At 48.8% G+C, this 21,795-nt stretch overlaps 1 protein-coding gene across 1 annotated transcript in view; it reads left to right on the top strand.

Moving 5' to 3' along the window:
• Positions 1-17,668, top strand: part of LHPP (phospholysine phosphohistidine inorganic pyrophosphate phosphatase) — a 91,836-nt gene extending 74,168 nt beyond the window's left edge. Inside the window, exon 7 of the mRNA XM_075717879.1 lies at positions 17,578-17,668. Within this exon, the coding sequence (XP_075573994.1) occupies positions 17,578-17,668 (91 nt within the window). The remainder of the gene's footprint in view (positions 1-17,577) is intronic.
• Positions 17,669-21,795: the final 4,127 nt, after the last annotated feature.

Raw genomic sequence — 21,795 nt, 5'->3', positions numbered from 1 at the left:
AGGTTGAGCCCGTGCGAGGCACTGGGACGTGTGTCGTCTTCCCGAGAACGATTGAGTTACATGCCTTGAGCTTTGCCGTAGTAGCAGAGGAAGGGAGAGTACAAAGGTTATGGAAAACAAAACATTAATTTTCTTGACCAGCTGTGTTACAAGCAAAGTGCAGCTTATTTATACCCACAGCATACTGTTCATAAATCAGGCCTGCTCTGCAGCAATGCATTTAATGAGAACTATTAAATGATTTCATGATGTACTCATCGTTACCATCTGATAAAAAACAGCGCTCCCTCCAAGGACCGGGACTTTTCAATCGCAGGTTTTTATGCTCAGGGAAGGAGGTGCGGGGGAATGAAAGCCCTCGGCAGCGTCAGACGTCTTCTGCAAACGTCTCTGCGGGCACATTGTGTCGGGAGGATTGATCGTTCGCTCAAACCGAGCTCGGAGTCTTGCAGCTTTTAATTAGGGAGATGGGCCGGTGGCGTGAATAGCCCTTTGGTTTTATGTAATACCTTTCATGTAGAAAATACCCGAATCTGATCTCGCCTCCACCCGCCAGCGTAAATCACCGCATCGCCGGCCGAGGTGGGTGCGTGAGGCTGGACCCCAGCCCATGGCGCACGACGAAGCCGGGGAGCTCCAAGGCATCCACGCACGGGGCCTCCGTGGCTCCCGTGCTTGCAAAACCAGGACGCGTTTGCTATTTGTGTAAGCGAATTCAAGCCAAAGGGATGGAACCCGATGCAGCGTGGCATCCGGGAGGCTCCCCGCACCATTGGGGCCACGCGGGCGGCCCGGAGGGTTTGTCCCCATGGGAAGGCACGCGCGCGGCGACGGGGGCACGGATCCATTTACGGCCCTCTGGACCCCCGCCAGATTTCCGAGCAGGCGAGGCTGGAGCCGATGGCTGCGCAGAGCCCTGTAAGGGCTCCTTTGTCGAGGGCATACCCAAGCACTAAAATCACGGGGATGGCTAATTTATGTGAGAAGGTTTTTCTGTGAATCAACGGGGAGGGCACTGCTGTCCAGAGGCTTGCCCCTCTTGAAGTGTTTAATTGCTGATCAGAGGCTGGATTCAGCAGCTCCCATTCTCTGACGCTTTCTGTCTCTTGTCAATAAAACTAGAGAGGCTCATGCTTTGTAACAAAGATGTTTATCTTGCCTGAATTTGTGGGAAGCTCTAGGAGGCTGTTGTTTCTTACTGCATGGCTTTAATGGGGTAAACAGTTGCTGTTACTTAGTTTCCAGCCAGATTTTTCTGAATGGGGGCTGGGAGGAGGATGTCTTAATTAATCCTTTGGGAAAGTGGTTGGGATTCTGGCTTGTTGGTTTGGGTTTATATCTAAAGAGTATCTCCCAGATTCAGGGTAGCGAAACTCAGGTCCATATGTCTCCTTGCCTTTCCGCATGTCCGCAACGGGTAATTCTTCTTTCTCCTTCGAGCGACCTGCCCTGTTATCCCACATGAAGTTGTTGTTGCCAGCCTCTGCAGCCTGCCTCTGCCAGTATGGCAGGGCATTGGCAGTCTACCGATATCTGTGGGCCAGCTCAGATAGTGTTTTATTCCTCCTCTGAAGTAATGCATGGTAGTGGCTACTGGGTAGGTAGTATAAATGTCTCAACAGACTACAGTCAACTGAAAAGAGAAGGTTTCTGTACGTGTATTGGCAGCTTTTGGCAGGGGCTGTTGAATTTAGCTTAGGCAGGTACCCAACGTTCATTTTTCTGCCTGTTTTTTAATCATGCTGACAGTCCAGATAGAGCACCCGCATGGAGGACAGCCTGCAGGAAGGTGGGATGGTCCCTGCGTAGCACAGGCCCCGAGGGCTGTGGGTGCAGAGGGGCTGGGTACCCCTGTGCCCGCAGCCCTGCGGCGCTCAGCGCCCCGGCTCCGGAGGGAGCCTGGCAGCGGCACTGCCGGAGGTTGGGCTCGGGGCTGGCTCGCCGCCGGTTCCAGCTCGCAGCTGTGCTTGCGTTTTACAGCCTCGTTAGAGCTTATCACGTGGGTGGGTTTCCCTTGCGTTGTCTGCTGGAAGCCTACCAGGCTTGGAGAGCAAATGAGCTGGTTGCTTTAGCTACACCACAATGGAGAGGTCACTCTATTGATTTTTTTTTTCCCCCCTCAAAGAAGGCAGTGCCCTTTCTTGGGGAGGAAACAGCTGTTACTAAAATCACGTGTGTGACTGGCGGCATGGTGTAGCATTGACTTAAGGCTTGTCTTCATCAGCAAATAATTTTCAGTAGAGCATTTCACCATAGTATTTACGACGATCTGCTGATAATTACCTGAGAACCCCTGTTTACTCTGCATAAATGTTAATTAAACATTTTTCAGGCCCTTTTTCATACTGTCTGGTTTCTTGGAATTTCCAGAGCTTCAGTATTCTCTGAGCGGTATTTGCTGGGTTAGCTGCAAAAGCACAAAAAGGCTTTGTCTGGAGTCACCGTGCTGACATGTAAAAGCCTGCCATAGGATACGAGCTACCATTAGCCATAGAGGCTAATGAGTTAAAATCAGATTAGAGTAATGTAGGCAGTTAGCGTTAGAAACTGTAAGTGGTCACAGGCTGGATGGAAAGCTTTTCTGAAGTGCTTAGTCCTAGGCGGAAGATAAAAGTTGTGCAGCAAACCTGGCTGGAGCATCACCAACACATCACTGGACTTCTAAAGGCTGGACAAGTGACATCCAGAGTTAGGAAATAATATATTGAAGTCCCTGCAGCCAGGACTGAGGCAGATGCCATTCAAAGTCAGTTTGCAGATTGCCTCTAGCAATTATCCATAGTTATGTTTTGTAATTTTAATTTTGCAGAATGTCCCACATTGTTTATAACTAGAGTTAAGACCAGTGGCACAACAGAGACAGCTGCTTTCCCAAACCACAGGCCTGTTTTTTTTTTTTTTGTTTGCTTGTTTGTTGTGTAAGATTTTAAGGCTGGCTCATGCTAACCTCGTTGCCATCCACCCAAATCTTTTTCCTGTAAATAACTTCTCTTCACCTTACGGGTGTTACTTCCCATGGATCCCATCAGGTGGGAAACAGCAGGCACCTCAGGCCCCTGCCCCGGTCTCCTTGCCCACAGTGCCTCAGGAGCTTGTCTGATCTTACTTAATATTAATGAATAATCAAGTGTAGGTAACTACCAACCAAATCGTATGAGAGTCCGTATCAAAAGCACGTTATCTAGAAGTCCAGCGCTCTGAGTACAGGGATGTGGCAAATGCACACCCATGGGACATCCAGGAACGGCAGCCCAGTACTGCCCAAGGGAGAAGTGTCAAGCGAGTGTCATCTCCACACTGAGATCAGCGTAGTTGTGGAAGCCTGAAGTCCACATCAGCCTAGAGTTGGTTTTAGTGATGTTAAATGGGGCAAAAAGTAGAAGTATAAAAAAGGGGGTTTGGTAGCAAAAGAATGAAGGCAGATGCAGAGCACAGGAAACTATGCCTACACTAGAATACCCAAAGTAACCAAGAGACCTCCTAAATGTTGAAGAAAACTCAGCTTCTCCTCCTGGTGACTTCAGAGGGTTGTTTTAAGATATAGATGTTTTTACTTTGTTTTTACCTCAGTGTTGTAGTTCTCTGTAAAGGAAGGTTGGAAAATGACTTCTTGAAACGTAACCAAAGTGAAGGGTCATGTGGCGGCAGCTGCCAGACCTGTGCGTTTTAGGATTTGCACAGCCTGTGGGTTTTAGCCTCCTCTTTGGAAGCTGAATCAATATTTTGTTAGGTTTTGCAGCAGAAGGATGCCTAGGCAGCATTTTTTCAGCGCTTTTTCTTCACGCTGAGATTCTTCAGCCTGGATTGGAGCTAGCACTCTTTCACGGGTTTTACCCGCTCTTGTGACCCACGAGAGGATTTCACACCTGACTTTACAGAGCAGCAAAGCTGGCTGGTGGGCTTTGTTACGTGTCAGGGCTGGCCTTCGAGAGGACGTGGAGGAAAGCGTGCTCCCACCGCTGCCACCCCGCAGGCACAAGCCCGTAGCTGTTCTGGGGGCACGTGTGCATCTTTTTCTTCTTATTTTTAAGTGACGTTGAAAAATGCAAGAGGATGTAGAAGGGAGACACAGGTAGGGTTTGAAGGTTGGAGGAAATACTTTGCGTTTGGGAGTGAAAAATTTTCATGCATGTGTTTGGATGTGGCTATCGTTGGGCTGCAGACAAGGAGGGTTGATGGATATGTCCTGTCCCACTGTTGTACTAGGTCACTACAGGACATCTTCAGCCTCTACTGGCTAGTTATTAAATTCAGATATATGCAGTCATAAAGCCTACAGAATATTGCATATGTTGTGAGCTACTCAAAAAGCTTATACTGAACATGTACAATATTCTTAAGTGTTCATTGCTTTCTCAAGACATGCCCATCTGTATGGACTTTGGACAACTCCAGGCTGCCCCGCTGTTACGATCCAGTGTGAATGTATGAAATGGGAGTGAGGTGCATGAACTGGTCTGGAGGAAGGTTTTCCATTAGCTGCAGGTAGGAATTTACGGTGGGAAAGCAGCAGGCAATTAAACCCCTTACATTGCTGAGCATTAATGTATAGTGCTGTAAGGTAGAACATTTCCTTTAATGTTTTACTTAATGAAGATGAAGTCTCTCTCTTTAAGATCTAGTAAAGTCCTTTCTGCATAAGGGCTTGAGTGGTTTGTTTCAAAAATTTCTTTATTATACTTACATACCCACGTAGCACACACACACACCAAGCCTACATTTCAAGCCTTTCATTGCAGACAGGGAAAAACCAGCAAAAAGGATTGATTAGCTCTCCACAGCTTGCTCTGTGCTGTCTTGAATGCAATTTGAAAGGGAGTGGGTTTGTTGGGTTGTTTTTAACTTCATAGACAAATACCTCCACCCTAAGATGCCTTGCAAGAATTTAGCAATATGTGCAGGGAATACAGTCTTCTCGGCTGTTCCACCTCCAGTACAAAGTGATCCTTTGAAGTATTTTAAGTAGTAGATTTTCTCAAAGGTATCAAGCATGCTATGTAAATAAACTTCATTTCAAGCCAGGCTGGGTTACAGAAGCAGCTGGTCCACAGCTAAAACCAGTATTATGTGCCTTTCATTCTCTAAAGGATTACCCTTCACTTGAAGCTGATGCAAAGGGAAGAAACTAGTCTCAACAGAAATGCTCAGATAAAAGCAAAAACTACAGATACCAAGAAGATGAAGTAGTCTCAAAGCCGCTGTTCTTGTTTATTTGGGTTTTTTTCCTCCTCTGTTTTAAAACTGTAAGTCTTTTTTATTGGTTTAGTGTTTAAGAAGTGTACCAAGTTTGCTCTGATCCTAACAAATACTAAGTACCGTCCCTGAGCAGGTTGTACAGCAGTGGAAACTGAGCTGCTGCAATAGCCTTACTAGTGCTCCGAGGCCATTTCTAGTGCTCTCCCATGACTTGCAGACTCTTTCAGTTCTCCCTTGGGAGAGCTCAAATACCTGCAATCTTGCATTGTGTGTTGCACTGAAGGTGGAGGTGTCATCCTGACTGGCCCCCCTTTCATTCACAGCTCTTCTGGGCACCTTGCACAGCCTGATCGTTGGCTTCTAGGTCTTGGAGCTCATGAAGAACTGACTTGGAAACCATCTTAGCCTTACAAGGATGAAAAGTGGCAGGGTGTGAAAACAAAGTGAGAGCAAAATCCCTATTGACTTGACTGGGACTAGGTATTTAACAAAACTCTTGGAAGACTTCAGCAGTGCCAGGGGTTCACACTGAGTCTGCACTAAGCGTGCGCTGTAGCACACTGCAAGTCGGACACATGAACAACCTCTGTCTGACGAGCTCTATCTCAAAGCTGGAAGGAAGTGGGTATAAACCTTGGACCGTTCTCCCGGTCCAAGCAGAGGGCTGAGCGCCAGGAGCGCTGGGGATTTAATCCTTACACTAACAATGTTAGCTTAGCATACTTTCCGGAATCCATTCTCAAGCACAAACGAAGATGTGGTTTGACACCTTGAAAAATGTGCTAGCTGGCTTTCCGCAGCCCGGTGCTCCCTCCCATGTCCTGCCTGATGCAGGGACCAGGTGGAAAAGAGCCAGGAGGAGGAGGAAGACACCGCGGCCATCCCTGCTGCCTCCCTGCGCGGCTGCAGTAAGCATGTTTCCAGGGTAGCGGTGCTGCACGTTTCCTGCTATGCTTCCGAAGAGCTTGAGATATTTGGATGAAGCATGGTCCATAAATGCGGCATGTCATCATTCTTTGAACAGCTTCCCATCTTTGTGAAGGTAGTTGAGAGGACATCCTGTATTTCTCTGGAGGGAGGTAGCCTAGCCTAAGCTCGCCATTGCCAGTTAAAAAAGAAAAGGGATCCAATGCTTCCTATTGCTGGTCTATACAGGACTGTATTGTTTTCTGTTGGATTTAGGAGCTTGCTCCACCACGGCCCTGTACAGTAGCCCAGAGACTGCAGGCACACAGCACAAGGCTTGCTTTACTACCCGCTCTGCTGCCAGGTGAGCCTGGTTTTCTCATCGCCGAAACAAAACAAAAAGCAAAGCTGCTGATCAACTCCGTCACTTCAGGCAGCTGATGCAGGCTCTGAAAAATAAATAGCTCTGTGAACTGCTACCTTTGGGGAGTTGTATGCCAGAGGACCGGAAAGAGCTGCTGTCTGGGTGATGTGCACGGAGCCCTTTTCCTTACTCATGCAATCCCTGCTTTTATAACAGCCACTGGCAGAGGCTGCAAAGAGTTCAGAATAATCCATGGAGGAAATTTGTTATTTAGAAGAAGAAAATTATATTCTAGTAGACGTTCAACACTACCAAGTGAAGGCTGCATTGTAGTAGGTACCGTGCAGATAGAAAAGGATACCCCCATGTCCAAAAGCTCGTTGCCCGTAATGCAAACGGTGCTGTATGGATACATCAGCATCCATAGGTTTGCGAATATTGGGAAAAATACTTTCTAGGCAAATGAAGCCTCGTCTCCTTGGCACTGTGGCCATGGAAGCAAAGGTAGGCAGACATTCGCAGCGTGCAAACTTCCAAAGAGAAGATTATGAAGATCTCATTTACAGAGTGGCTTAAGCAAATGAGCCCTAATTTGGAATAATGGTAGCAAAGTTTAGGCGTTAGAAGGAGCAGAAGTTTCTGAGGAGCACCTCTGAGTTATTTGGGTGGGCTCCGCATGCTCAGGTGGCTCTGAGCCATTTCAGAAGGCGTAAATAATGCACTGACTCAAAACTTAGGCTGAACTCTTGCTGGTTAGTTCAAAAACGTATTCCCTTTTGTTATATCAGTTAAAAGCATGAGCATGATTAGAAACAGGTGGGTTCCTGACATCCTTGAACATAGTGAGGTTGGATGTAATATTCCTGTATGGTCTGGGAGGAGGAGAAGTCAGACAGAGCCCCCGCAGAGAGGTCCTGCTGTGCCGGGGCTGCTGCGTGGCCATGCCACTGGCTTGCCCAGGCTGAGCAACCCTGCATCCGAAGATGTAGAGCCTGCCTTAATTTTCCAGACTGATTTAAGCCTGATTCAGTGAGGACCATCTGAAGACAAATATTATTCTCCTTAGGGTAGCTCAAATTCTTGTTTGGTGAGAAACAGTCTTTTAATGCTGTATCTTTGAGTGTCTTGTTTAGAGGGTTACGTTATCAGGGCAACTTTGGCCTGATACTTTTTAAATTAAACTTCTCCAAACAGCATTTGAAATCTAAAATGAAGACCTCTTTTATCATCTGCAAAGCTCCTTTCTTGATACTATCTGGATCTACCAGAGTTAAATCTCCATGCGTTGCTTTGGAAATGCAGAAGCCAACATGCATTTTACACGTTTCATATGCATTAGGTAAGCGACATATTAAAGGAAAGCAATGAAATATTCTTACGTTAAGGTCTTTAAAAGTGCCTAACAGAGTAAGATGCCTGAGCGCCTCTGAGCTTCAAATTCAGCCCTTGAAATTAATCTTTCCCGCTCTTGTGTAATATTAAAAAAATATTAAATTAAATATTAAATAGCTAATGCATTGGTTACAGTTTAGATGCACATCTGTTTGTATATGTGCACAAGGAAAATATTTATGTCCAAATTCTTTCTCAGGGGCATTTAAAATTATTTTCTACTGAATTGAGTAAGGTCATTTGGCAGAGCCATGCAGGTCTTCAATAATTAATCCAAGCAGGCAGAGCTGAGTCTCACGGTGCTTGCAAACACCCTGTTAGACTGGATAGTTTGGCAAAGCAGGGGCTGTTCTCAGATTTTCTCAGCAAACAGCAAATGAGCATTTTAAGTTTTGAGGGGGAGAGGGAGACTTGCTTTTATTGAAAACATCTGTGCTGTACTTGCATTGCAGCACTAGGTGCATCCATATGGACAGCGCAGAGCTTCCGATCCCCCAGTCCTCCCCCGTCCAACCTGGGGGCTGTTGCACTTACACAAACACGCCAGCATATAGAGTCAGTGGGAAAAAAAAATCATCTCTTCCAGAGGATATTTCCTATCCAGACTTGTTATCTAAGAAGATGGGATGAACATGGGATGAATTCCCTTCCCTTTCCCCTCGGAGGGACCTGTCTGTCCTGAGGAGGTTCAGGTGACCAGCCTGGGCACAGCGTCTTGCTTTTGGACAGATGACGCTGGGTGAAATGGGTCTGGGCCAGCGTGATTGGGGGGGAACCCAGGTGACCAAGGGGTGAATGTGCACCTCCGCGGAGGCAGAAGCATTTTCTGTTCGCAAAAGTTTATCTGTTTCCCCTAGCTGTATCGGTCGGCCTAACAGAGTATGTTGCACAAATGTTCCCAGTACACGCCCTCACTGCATGAGAGGAATTAAAATGGTCTCCACGAGGCTAAGGATAGTCAGGAATGCAGTAACCCCCTTCCACCTGAGAGTTCTCCGAGGAGTCTGATCAAGTATCCATCATCCCAAGCACGGAGCAAGACTGGCTGTTGAGCCACGATGGCTTAACCTTTGGATTCAGGGTTGGATGGGACCGCAGTAGGTCCCAGCTCAGAGCCCACATGATGCCTTCAGCGTGGGCAGAGAAGATGGGACCAGAGCCCCATGTGGCAGAAGGGGCTGGTTGAACATCTTCACCATCCTGATGGCCACCAGGTTCCAGCTCTCCCTGTAACACCAGCTGTCCTCAGGCCACGTGTGTTCAGGGACAAGCAGGCTGGGAACCAGTCCAAAACCAGAGCAGGCACGTGTGCTGCTCCCTCTCCTCCACGCCAACGCTGGTACACACACTTTTAATGCCTGGCCTCTGCTGAACTGCTTTTGCTTTACATCTTTGCTTTACAAGATGAGAGAGCTCTGCAGTTTTGACAAGGAAAATTGCTGCCCAGGTGCCTGAACACCAGTGCTCTGCTTGTTTAAATATTTGTTCAAACCAGCTTGACTTTCCAGTACATTTTTGCATGAGGGGTTTTGGAGGTGGTGGAAAGAAGTCAGTTCTAATAAAATCTCATGCTCTGGTGTAATCACATGAGAGCATTTAGCCAACAGTACCCTCTGTCCCGATGGCAGCGCTTCACATCATGTCTCCCCATCGCCGTCCCACTTTTCTTCATGCCTCTTTCTTACTTAGAACCATACTTACATACATCCACGTGCCTGTGGATGAATCTGTGTATGTCCTATCCACAGCCTGTACAAAGACTTTTGGGACTTTTAATCACCAAAGCTCTTAATCTGGTGTGTTCACATGTGCTGTATTTCCTGAGAGAGAAAATAAATAGGGATGGGTGGAGGAAAACAGCTGCCTGCGTCATCCGCTTCCTCAGCGTTGTATGTTCGACGGCCGGTTGGTGCGGTGTATCCTGCAGGAATTGGGATTATTCACAGGGTAGCTTACACCTGGTGTGAGTAAAGGTCGTGCCTGTGAAGAGAAATATTGGAAGTATTTGTGTCGACCCTCTCCCAAATTTTATGTGTAATATCCACGGAAGTTTGCCACTGCCAGCCTCCAGCTTGTGATCTGTCCTGGTCACCGCTGTTCCTTTTACTTCTTTATTTTGACAAAGCCCCGCTTGCTGTGAACCACTTCACACCTGCAGTTATGATCACCATTTCTGACCTCCTCCTTGCTCCCCAGTGTGATGTCCTGCATTGGATCTTGGCCCTGTGAGTGTTTTTTTAAAAGCCCTGGCAGAAGACCTGGTAGAGCAAACCACAGGAGGGACACCAAGCGCTCCCCCATGCACCTATTTTAGCCCTACCAGCAGTCTCAGCATCCTCTTCTAAGCAGTTATTTCTGGAATTGTGTATCTGAGCTCATTAGTTAGAGCATCACCATGCAGCCAACTGATTAGAAACAAACAAATTACCACTCCAAATTAAATTTTCAGCACATGTACATTTGAAAAGTACAAGTGTTCACCCCAGGAAGTGCCTTGAAATTCAGAAAAACAAAGATCTGGGGAATGTTTGCTAGCGTTTGCCAAGCTTTTTTTTTTTTTTTAAGGTAATTTATGCAGGAAGATAACTCCCTATCCCCTCAGTCTCAGTATTTTCCTGTATGTTGAGGTATATTGCCTGGAGAAGTGTTGTACCTAAGCCGGTTTATTCTGCACAGTTAAAACTGTAGCAGTTTAACATAAACAGGAATGATTAAGAGGCAAGCCCACAGACTTCCTTCAGATGTTACCAAACAATTTGGCTGTTAATTTTTACCTGTTTGTGGATGCTTGCATTTAAATGAGTCACAATTAAACGCAATTAGCTGTGTGCGCAGTTCTGGGAGGCAAGAGAAGAGCAGTGGAAGATGCTGGTTTGCTCTGACACCGGTTTGCTTTCCTGGAGCTCTTGCAGGCGTGTTGGAGGAGGAGATGGCATGGCAAGGGTATCTCTAGAGGCCACCGACTTCTGCAGCAACACAGAAGGCATTCTTGGCAGCATGGCTTGTGAAGTTTCTGTTGATGGTGCCCACCTCTCCGAGCAAAAGCATCTTCCCAAATGACGGCAGCAAAGCAAAGGAAAGCGCTAGCTGCTTCGTGAGGGCAAACCTTCTGCCCTGGGTCATGCGCAGCAGCTCTCCAAAATCTAGTGTTTTAACCACAAAAGCCTTTCTTCTTTTCCTTCTGCGGAAGGATCATTTATTTTTATTTGGTTTAGTGTGGACTTGGTAGTGTTAGGTTAATGGTTGGACTGGATGATCCTAAAGGTGTTTTCCAACCTAAATGATTCTATGATTCTATGATTCTTTCTATTCTGGGGGAGATCTGGGCGTGACATGAGATATGGGGTCCAGATACGGGGTTCCCTGAAGTTCTGGGACCGGCTCCAGCACTGGGTGTGTTTAGTGGCGTTGGTGCAGGTTTGTTTCTCATCGTAACGTCAGGAGATGAGCTCTACAGCCATTCATCAAACGCCCATCAGTGTGCCGTCAGTCACTGTGATTTATTTGGGTTTTCAGTGCCAAACTGATTAAATTGCGTGTTTCACAAAAACGAGAGTTTCTCTCATGGCACCAAGTAAAATTATTGCATCTGTCCAAAGAAACTAGCAAAGGTTACAGTGTCTGTTTACATTCCTCATAAAGAAAATCTTGTTAAACACTGTCTCACATATTTCACAGCCGTGGTAAGAGCCCCTGAAGAATACACTGCCATGAGAAATGGTTTCAAGCTTTTTTATCTAATTTTATGCCGCAGGAGTATATGCTGTTTAATTGGGGAGTTAGTGGGAAGTCTGTGTGGTGACACAGAGAGATCCCTTGCACAAACAGGGAGAGTTTGTGGGGTGGGGTTTGCTCTCTCACAGAAGGCTGTGCTGCTGGAAAGGTCAGCGATCGTGGGACACGCAGCGTTACGGATCAGGTTTGCCAAATGACAGCAGCTTTGTACGCTGGAATGCGAGATCATTTGTCTTCCAGATTAACTTCTGTGCTTTGCTTTGGCCCCGTGTGGTGTTTTTCCTACCTACTCCTATTTTTAAAGAACTATGCAAAAGCTAATTTTAACCTGTGATACTAATCGTGTGTTGATCAATCCCCATCTGCTCCTGTTCTCTGAAGTCAAGTTTCGGCAGGTCTCGGGTTGAGCTGGATTCTGGGGCTGTTTCCATCCCTGTGGCCATGACTATCCACGTCGGCTACCTCCCCTTAGACTTTTATCTGCTAAATATTTTGTCCACACAGTAATCCAGCTGTTTCCTTTTTGTTCTCCATATGTTTTGGTGGAAGTGAGTGCAAGTGAGGTGCTGAGAAACTCCTTCCAACCGGTACGTGAAGTTTCCTAGGACAGCATGACGTGAGGGTTTGGTGTTCGGGCTGGACGCAGCCCCTCATTCCTCCCAGTGGGACGTTTGGCTCCCAGCTCAGCAGGACACCTCCGGGACCCAGTCCCGTGTTTTCCTTTGCAGATGTTCTGCAGCTCCAATTCCCTTGGCAGAAATGCTCCCGCCACGAGAGTGCTGTTTGGAGCCGGCTGCCAGCAGCATCCGATGCCCGCCCTGACCCACAGACTAAACCCAGAATCCCAACTGATACGGGAAAGAAAAGGGTTAACGCAAAGTCTGTGTTTTCAGAGGCATCCTTTTGTGCTGTCCCTAGCAATGAGCTCTTCTGCATGTATTTGCTTCATTCACTTTAAAGACTTGTAGTAGTTCCTGCAGAGGACCGTGCAAACCAGCGTAGAGCGCTTCATCCATCACAGATATTCAGCTGCGTTAGAAAATTACACAGCAGGTCGGGGCAATTCGAGGCCCTTTCTGGTAGCTGAGTCTAAGTAAGGAATTTAGCTTCTCAGAAGAGACCTATCCAAGTGGAAGTCTGGCCCAGACAGTAACTGAACCTTCTTATTCCTGCAGAAGCTGATTTTTCACTGCCCCTTATGATCTAGGTTTTGGTTTTATGCTTCACCAGGACGAAGCCATTGCTTTCTGCTAGTCAGTAGCCCTGATACCACGCTGGAGCTTCTCTTACCAAGTGACCGAGTGAAGAGTTAAAATCGCAGAGCCGGTTTTCTGCAGCACCCTGCCGCTTCCTTGATGTCTCAGGCTGAAGCATCGATCTGAACTAACCAGTTTAGTACGGGCGGAGGATCTGGCTGAGAGCACATGGGGCTATAGATAGCTGCTCAGCTTCTGCAGCACTGACAGTGATGAATGGTCGCTGGGAGAGGAGGATGTTTAGTCATCTCCTGAGGACGATTTGATGGACGTGAGTAACTACTGAGTCTCAAGACCTCTGTCCATGTTGCATCGTGCTAAAGACACTTCATAGCTTTAATGTGTTGTAACGTACAGATCATTTCGGATGGCTTTTTCTTTTGAAGAACATATTCTCCTAACATTGTCCTGTGCACCGAGGGGCAGGCACAGATCATGCATCCCTGAGCCCTCACAAGGCAGTAGGGACCGAGAAGGACCACCCCGGATTTCAGAGGGTCCCTGTGCTAAGCCAGTTCTTTCCCTGACCGCTTCATATACCAGCAAGGTGGCCACGAAGAGATGAGGTAGAAATGAAGTGCCACATCTCCCAGCTGTCATGGCCAGCTTGGGCTGGAAAATGTTACTTGTGTACGCATCCAGGTTGCGATGCTCTACCGCTCCAAGGAGTCCCACTTTACTGAAGAGAGCGTTTCCCAAGGCTGTAGCTGATTTTTCACAAGCGAGTTTGTGCACTGGCCAAGACTGCTGACAGCTCAATATTCAGCTACACAATATAATTTTGTGTCATTTTGATTTATGTTCTTCTGTGCAACCAGAGTCCCACGTAAGAAAAAAAATATTGGCGTTTATCTTAAAGTTAGCTCAATGCAAGTTTATTCTTCAACTGACCTAGCAAGTTGAAGATATTTTTAGATGGTTATTTTCAATTTATTTCTGTAATATGAAAGAGAAAAGTACTAAAGAGTAACCTCCGCTGCCAGTTTGGTGACCCACTGTTGTGATGTCTGCCATCATGCAATGCAAAAAAGAGCCATTGTCATCAAAAGAGAAGCAAAACTGAAACCATGGGAGCAAGATCTGCTCTTGGCTGAAGTTGCCACCTACACCCGGTGGCCCTGTTCAGGGAGGCTTTGATGCACCGAAGCAACACCCAGGACATGAGGGCCAAGCTCCAGAGCACAGTGCTCCATGAAGGGAATCTTAAAACTCTCAGTAACTGAGGGTTTCTCCTGGGGAAAAGCCCAAAGCCCCCAGGGGGGAGGTGCTGGAGTAGAGCCGCGGTCTCCGCTCCCTTCGGATGGGAGAAGGGCTCATCCTCCAGCCTCTTGGGTTTGCCCAGAGGTTTTATGGCAGAGCTCTCTCTTCTGCCTCGCTTCTGGCAACCCAGACTCGGGCTCCTGAATTATTTCGCTGCATTTAGAGCATTGCTTCTTGGCGTTGGTGTTGGGGGATTATTGCTTGCAGTTTCCTTCCGATGGGTGCTTAAAAGAGCAATGCTGAGCTGGGGCAGGGGGGAGAGCATCGCTTGGCTGTTTGCAGTTGTGTGAGTTAGAAAGTGTTCTGCAACACAAAGGAAGAGGCCGCGTGAAACAGCTCTTGGGGTGGCACTGACAGGAATAAAAGCTCCTAGCACAGCCCTAGGAAAAGGCAAGAGAGCAGGGAAGTGTGTTTTATTCCAGCTCTCTGCTTTCCTGCAGAGTTCAGGCAATTTTATGTATTGCATTGCCCCCCCGACTCAGCAGCAATGAGCATATAGGTAACCTAAGGCACATGACGTGTCTCAAAAGTCTAACTCCAAAATGTGCCATGGGCTGAAACGAAGTGCACTTGCCAGCCCAGGGGTAGGGATGGCCGGTGTGGGGACAGCGCGGTGTCACGGGGCTGGTCCCCACCACGGGAGGGGAGCGGGGTGCTGGCTGGAGCCGGGCCAGGCAGGGGAGGAACCTGGGGGTTCTCTGCTGCACCCCGTCCGCTTTAACAGGAGACGTCTGCTGCGTCAGGGCTGCTTATTCCTCTCGTTTCCTTCTGGATAACGCCCGTAAAGTATTAGTAAAATGATTGAAACCCTTGTGTTGGGAGTGAGGCTGTCTGCCTGCAGCAGGGGTAGCGGCAGGGCATTTTAGGGTTCCCAGCCATAACCCTGTAGGGCATCGGACTGCAAAGGAGAAGAGAAATAATGGGGCTTGGATGAATAACAGGGGTGCAGCAGATAAAAACGAAGCCCAGGGCCACGCCAGCGGTCCCATGGGGCGGGGGGCAGTTGGGCAACACGCGAGGGTGAACTCGTACCCTGGAGCTAAGGTGGGTTTTAGCATTAACCTCGCTGGAGCCAGGAGCTGAGGGCCCAGTCTGTCTGTCACTACACGTTATTTGGACAAATGGGTCAAAATACCTTATTTCCTAATTTGCTTTACTGCAGTGTGTGTGTATATACATATATATACACACATATATACACACACAGGTATGTATATGTACACATATATACACCACCCACCCCACCCCCCATCCCTTCTGCAGCACACATTTAGTCTATACAGGGCATTTCCTTGACGACTGGCATTTAGCTGCTGAGTTACAGGTGGATTTCTGTATAGTCAGCACAGATAGCAATCACAAAATCATTTTAATAGATCAAAGAGTGCTGTGTAATTGGAAATTTCTTGTAGAAGCATTCGTTTCAAGCAGTTCTTCAAATTTTCTCCTAATGTATAAGATAGGAAAGAAACATTTTTCAGGGTGTAAAATGGAAAGAAGTTTTTGGTCATTACTTTTTTTAGATCTCCACTCAAATTAAGGATTATTGACAAGAAATGAGTATTTTACCATGCTCCTCAAAGGTATTTCTGGAGTCCTAAAAGCCTCTTGGTTAAATCAGGGGGTGAGCCATAATCGCCATCTAAGGGATGGATACATACTGGATTTTTACTTGCTTTATATTTGAAGGTTTTTCTCCATTCTATATTATAACTTGCTTCACCTTCAGCAATCTAAATTCTTCTTCAGTTGAGGAAAAACCTAAAACCCATCATAATTACTGTTCTTATTTCACCCCAGCCTTGTAACAAGATAGAACTTGGATAATCAAATAAAGACCCATGGAATAACCTTCCACCTTTTAAATAATGCTTTCATGACAGCCAGCACCAACGTAGAGGCCGCTTCACGGAGCCGTCGTCCTTGTGCCAGCCATGGCTTTGCAGGTGACACAAGGAAAGCTGAATATCAGTGTCTTTTATTTTTCCTAGTTGGCATACTGTAACTTTGCAGCAAGTAAAATCTCGAGCAGCATGGGCCATGCCTTTGCGAGGAGCTCGTGTACTCGGACGTGAAGAGCGCGGCTGAAAAATGAGCAGAAAGGAAATAGCCCTGGGGAGCTTCAGTGCTGGAATTGAAGAAATAGTTCAGTACTTGTGCAGACAAGTGCTCACCAAATTCTGCACATCATAAATAAGAATAATAATCTCTCTGCCTCCTATGCATCCGTTGGGAAATGCATCTTCCCCACTGAGAAAATGGCCCGTGCTAAAGAAAGGTTTGCCCTTTACAGGGAGCGAGAGAGGCGGGAGGTGGACATTAGGGCTCTCATCCCTTTCCCAGAGGAAAGCCATTAAGCGTGTAAAATACATATGTCTTCTCTTCAGCAGCTGTTGGGTTTCTCAGCCCAAGAGCCATAACAGGACCACGAGGTTTGGAAAACTTCTGCCTCCCACAGCTGCCCCCTCCCCACCAGCAATGCTGCTGAATCACTAGAATAGCATCTGCGCTTCATTAGGCCCGTACCTCTAATTAAATCATTGGCAAAAAATGGCTTCAAGTTGCTCTGCTTTGGGGCGGTGACTCGCGGTGGAGGGTGAATCCGCCCCTTTTTGTGGTAGCGTCTAAACCCACCGTTAGATTTACAGGATGGTGGTCCTGCAAAATTAAACCCTGACAGAGCCTTCCCATTCCCTGAAGCTATGGACAGACCTTTCATGTCTCTAGGTCGGAAGCGAGTTCTTCTTTTCTTTACCTATTTCTAGAGAAAAACCATGGGAGAATAATTATTCGCACAGTTTCGTAGGATCCTAGGCTTGCAGTGAGTGTCCTCCCAGCGAGCCCTGCCTGATGCTGCTATTGCCTGAATGAAGAAGGGCCGTGTAAAATGCAGTGCGTTCATTTGGATGAGTTCGTTAACGATGTAGATTGTCTTCCATACAAGGCTTTGCAAAGTTTTGCCCAGCTCGGTTGCACAAGGACATGGGATCTACGGTAGCATGCAGGAGAGATCTGGGTATGGGGAGGTAGGGAGAGAAGGGGGAAAAGGGGAAAAAAAACAGAAGAGGGAGGAATTTGGGCATGGTGGTGTTGGGTTCATGGTTGGACTGATGATCTTAAGAGGTCCTTTCCAACCTTAATGATTCCTAGTTTTTACTTTCATTAAAGATAATCCAGCCACCAAGCCAGGAAACATGAAATTGCTACTCTACCTTTAATTGGTTTAGTGGTGGACTTGGTGGTGTTAGGTTAATGGTTGGACTGGATGATCTTAAAGGTCTTTTCCAACCTAAACAATTCTATGATTCTATGAATGTGAAACCCAGGCTCACCCGAGGGTGCTCCATCCAGGGCCACCTCGGAGCTACCCTGGGCTCTGTGAGCGCAGCAGCAGCAGGACGGCCGGGGACACGGGACCTGTTTGGGAGCCCGTCCTTGCTCAGCCATGCCCTTCCATCTCCTTTGCAGGCCTTGCGATGAAAACCACCCCCACGTGAAGCCTGACGCGTACGTGAACAACCTCGCCGAAGCCGTCGACGTTATCCTCCAGCAGCTGTAAAACCGACAGTGCCGTGGGCGATTGGAAGGAATGAGGAGGAGGAGGCCTCGCATGCAGCCCCTCCACGAGGCCGCTTCGTCCTCTCCCACCTCCATCTGACGTTAACAGACCCAGCCTTGCCCGGGGTGGTGAACGCCCGTGTTCCTAAATGTTTCATGTAATGGTACTAAAATGATCTACTGACCTCATCAGGGGAGCACTGAACTTGCTGGCCTCCGGCACGTCTTGAACATCTTCCCCTTGGTGCTGTGCCCCTGCCAGCGCAGGTGAAATCCTCTCTCCCAAAAGCGCCAGCCCCCCTGGCTGGGGCTGAGCCTTGTCTGCTCGAGGGAAGCCCTGAGGATGATGAGGGGCCTCTGCCTCCTCCCACCGACGCTCGGGGTGTGCTGTACCCCCTTTGACACTTTGCTCACACCAGGGACCCAGCCTGGAGGTGCCCAGGTGGGAAACGAGGGATCCGGCACCCCTTCATGGACAAGCTTTGCTGTTCAACGCGCCCTTTCCCTGCCTTTTGGGGTGCCCGAGATGGGATGGGGGATGTCCTTGAGGGGCGATGGAGGCCACCGAGCCCTGGGCTGGGGTGCGCCGGCCCAGCCCCGCTCTGCAGGGTCCCGTGCGTGCCTCTCGCTATGGGCGGCACGAAAACCCTGGGGAGGGGGACAGCACCTGCACCCTTGGCAAGCCGGGAGCCGCGTTTCTGCCACGCTTAGCCCCTGTGTGGCACTGCCCCGGGTTAGGGCTCAGGAATCCAGTGACACGTTATGGAGTAACTGCGCTGTCCTGTCGGGAATAAACCTTGTCCTGCGGATCTGGCCCGTTTGTCATCGTGTTCAGTCACATCGGCGCTGGCAGGGATGCTCAGAGGATCTGAAATGCTTTTCCCTGGCTGGAATAAGCTGGTGAGAGCCATGGGACCGATGGGCTTTTCCTTCTCTCCGTGTGGGGGGGGTCTTGCCAGCAGACATGGCTGTGATGGGGGGGGGGGGGGGGGGGGGGGACGACAGGTTTCCTATCCCTTCCCGTTAAAATCCCGACCACGCAGCCCCGCGCAGCTCCAGCTCACGTGCCGGCGGGTGCTCCGGCGTGGAGGGCACGGGGCGGCACGGCTTGGTCCTGCCATGAAGGCCAGCACAGGCAACTCGGCTCCAGCTGCTGCTGGCCCTCCTGGCTTTGTTTCCAGTCCCAACTGGGAACCAGGCTGTTTAAAGCACCAGCTCCGTCAGTCCTCCTGCACGACTGCAAATTCTGCTTTATGAATGTTATGTGGAAATGTTCAGCCACTTCGGTTCCTTCTCAGTAGTCATTGCTAAACTTTCCTCCAGTTCTCCTGGATACCCGCTCCACGCAGGCACACACCACTCCCTGATGGCTGCAGCTACCTGAACGGGACGAACCCGGTCTGCTGGCTGAACACCCCGCGGGACTGATCCTGCGCCAGCACCGCCTGCCTGCCGAGCACCCGGCTCAGCCCCGTCCCGCTGCCAGGAGCGCTCGGCGCATGCAGGGCTGCCAAGCGATGCTCCGTCGAGCGGGGACAGGCATGAGATTTGGGGTTTTTTTTTTTTCTTTTTTTCTAATCAGAATAAGCATTGCTAAAACGAGCTGCTCCTGCCGCTGGGCATTGCGGCACTCCAGCAGATTCCCCGGGGTTTTTATTTTCTCTCACCCGACACTTTTACAGCTCTTGCAGCATGCATGGTAACGCCCGGCTACGCTGCACGGGGCAGGAGCACGGCAGGGAGAGGAGCTCAAACCAGGGAGCAGAATTAGAGAGTGGGGGCCGCTCCATCACATGCTCTGCCCCAGGGGAAGCAGGGGGGTGCCCACCTTCACCCTTGCTAGCTCTGCAAGGGTCACCCTTGTAGAGGCCAAAGTCCCCTTTTAACCAGCGTGTCGGCACTTTTGTACCTTGTTGGGTTTTAGGCGAGGCTGTGTGCTTTAGACCGGAGTGGAATGAGAACATTTGGGCTTTAACCTGCTTCAGACCTCTCATGGGACCACAGAAAAGTATGCAATTATGCATGTGTTACATATATTTATATATTCAGTGTGCTCTGGCTGCTGTCTGCATTCACCTACTGCTCCCTACATTTGCAAGCGGGAGGTAAACACTAATTCCAGCTACGTTTCCAGCAGTCCCAGCAGCTGAAGATGACCCCGGTCCCCAAAGGACGCCGAAGCGATGCTCCGTGTTCCTGGAGCAGCCTGTGAGTGCTGGAAACCCTTCGTTTTTCAGAGCTCCCAGCTGGTGGCTGAGCTGCACAGCACCCCTTGGGGACAGTGGGGAAAAGCGAGCTAGGAATTAAATTATAATAAAATAAACTACATCTGGGAAAGTGACCTTAGTGCAAGTTTTTGGGCTGTTTTTGTATCGTTTTTTATCCTCTGGGTAGCGGTTCAGCCAAAGCGTACAGCGCTGTGTGCATCCGCGCACACGTGAAGGATGCTGCAAACCCTGGTCGAACGTTAGGGCTGTGACGGATCACCAAGAATTTTTTATCCTATAATTCTTCCTTTTTTTTTCTATTATACTAAGCCTATCACTTCAATCTCATGAAGCTTAGGCAGATAAACATCCTGCCATCTGGCATGAAACTGTTTGCTCACTCAAGGAAACGCAGCCGTTTTCCTTTCTGGTTTACAAAGACTGTAGGGAGACAGTACCCTGTTTCCCCAAGAATTTATTTAACACCCCGTGTGCCCTTGCCCTGATGTGGGTTTTTGCCTTGCTCCAGTTTAGACTTTATTTTAAGGGGTGGGATGTTACCTCTGTCCTTAAAGCATAAGGTGCTGCTTGGCACTTAAATGTAGATTCGCGTTTCGCTGTTACCTCTTCGGCTGCGTTACAGCTAAATTACAGCCAGCGCCAGGCCGGGGGGGCCATGGGAGACGTCCCCCCGCCGCGGGGGGATGCATCACATCTGCCTGCACGTGAACATTGGAAAAAAAAAAAAAAAATGCCCATTTTTCTGCTGCAACCCAAGGCTGGGACGCCCTTGCTGAGATGGACACCTCAATGGAGGGCCCCAGCTTTCCCAACCCGCACCCATTCTTTGGGATTCCCCCCATGGAGATGCCAAGGAGGTGCAGGAAGCCCCTCTCTGTGAGAGGGGAGGCGCGTGGGGCTCCCAGCCCTGCCCCCCCAAACCCCAACGGGTGCCACAACCCCACCGTTACGTCCCCGAGGGGCAGCGGCGTCCCCAACGCCCCCGAGCCCGCAGCAGCGCCCGGCCACGAGGACAGCGCAGAGAGAGGCGAGACGCCGGCCGGGGGTTATTGAACCAGGAAACTTTATTTACACAGTAAAAGTAACAAGCAATTTCCTGAGACTGAGCTGCTCTAGTGCAATCAAGTCATGGAGGGGGGACGGGTGGGCAGCCTGCACCGGCGGGGGCACCTCGGGCAGCCCCTCCCCGGGGACACACACGTCCCGCGGCGCTTGTGCAATTGCCAGCGAGACTCGGCTACTACAGGTCATAGCTTCAGAAGGCTTTATTTTTTTTTTTTCCTTTTTTTTTTTTTTTTTTTTTTTTTTTTGGCCATCCTCTTCTTTTGATTTCTTGGAACATCAAACCCATCGACGCTGTAAAGCACTGCTACAATCCTAGAACATCCTACGTAAGTCTGTCAGCCTGTTTGGCCAGGAGCTTTTCAACAATGCACTTGAAACACAACTTTATTGGCCAAATAGGCTACGCAATAACGCGGAAAAATTACAATCTATTTTACAAATTTTTGTCTTTTTTTTTTTTTATGTCATCTTTCATAGAACAGGCTCAAAGAGCCGCCTCTGCAAACACACAGCAAACTCCCCGTGCGCCTGCTAAGACTTTTCCTATCATCAAACTCCTTTTTTCGGGACTCGCGCTGATGCACCCTTATTGCTGCGGACACAGCTTGCTGGCCGCCTCAAACGGCTGCTGGCCAGGCTGGGTCACGCCTCGGACGAGCCACCGAGCCCGGGCACAATAATGAGCCTGTGTGAGCTACCTAGCGAGGAATAACATCCTTTTTTTTTCTGCATATTACTTTAATGTCACATTCTGGCAGCCGGCAGGAATTTGCCGGGATGGGGAGGGGATTGGGGGGGGGTTACCAAAGCATCTGTATAATGGGTGAAGTCCATT

Source organism: Pelecanus crispus, chromosome 10 (genome assembly GCF_030463565.1).
Source record: "Pelecanus crispus isolate bPelCri1 chromosome 10, bPelCri1.pri, whole genome shotgun sequence".
NCBI lineage: Eukaryota > Metazoa > Chordata > Aves > Pelecaniformes > Pelecanidae > Pelecanus > Pelecanus crispus.
This window is presented reverse-complemented; position numbering and strand designations above follow the sequence as displayed.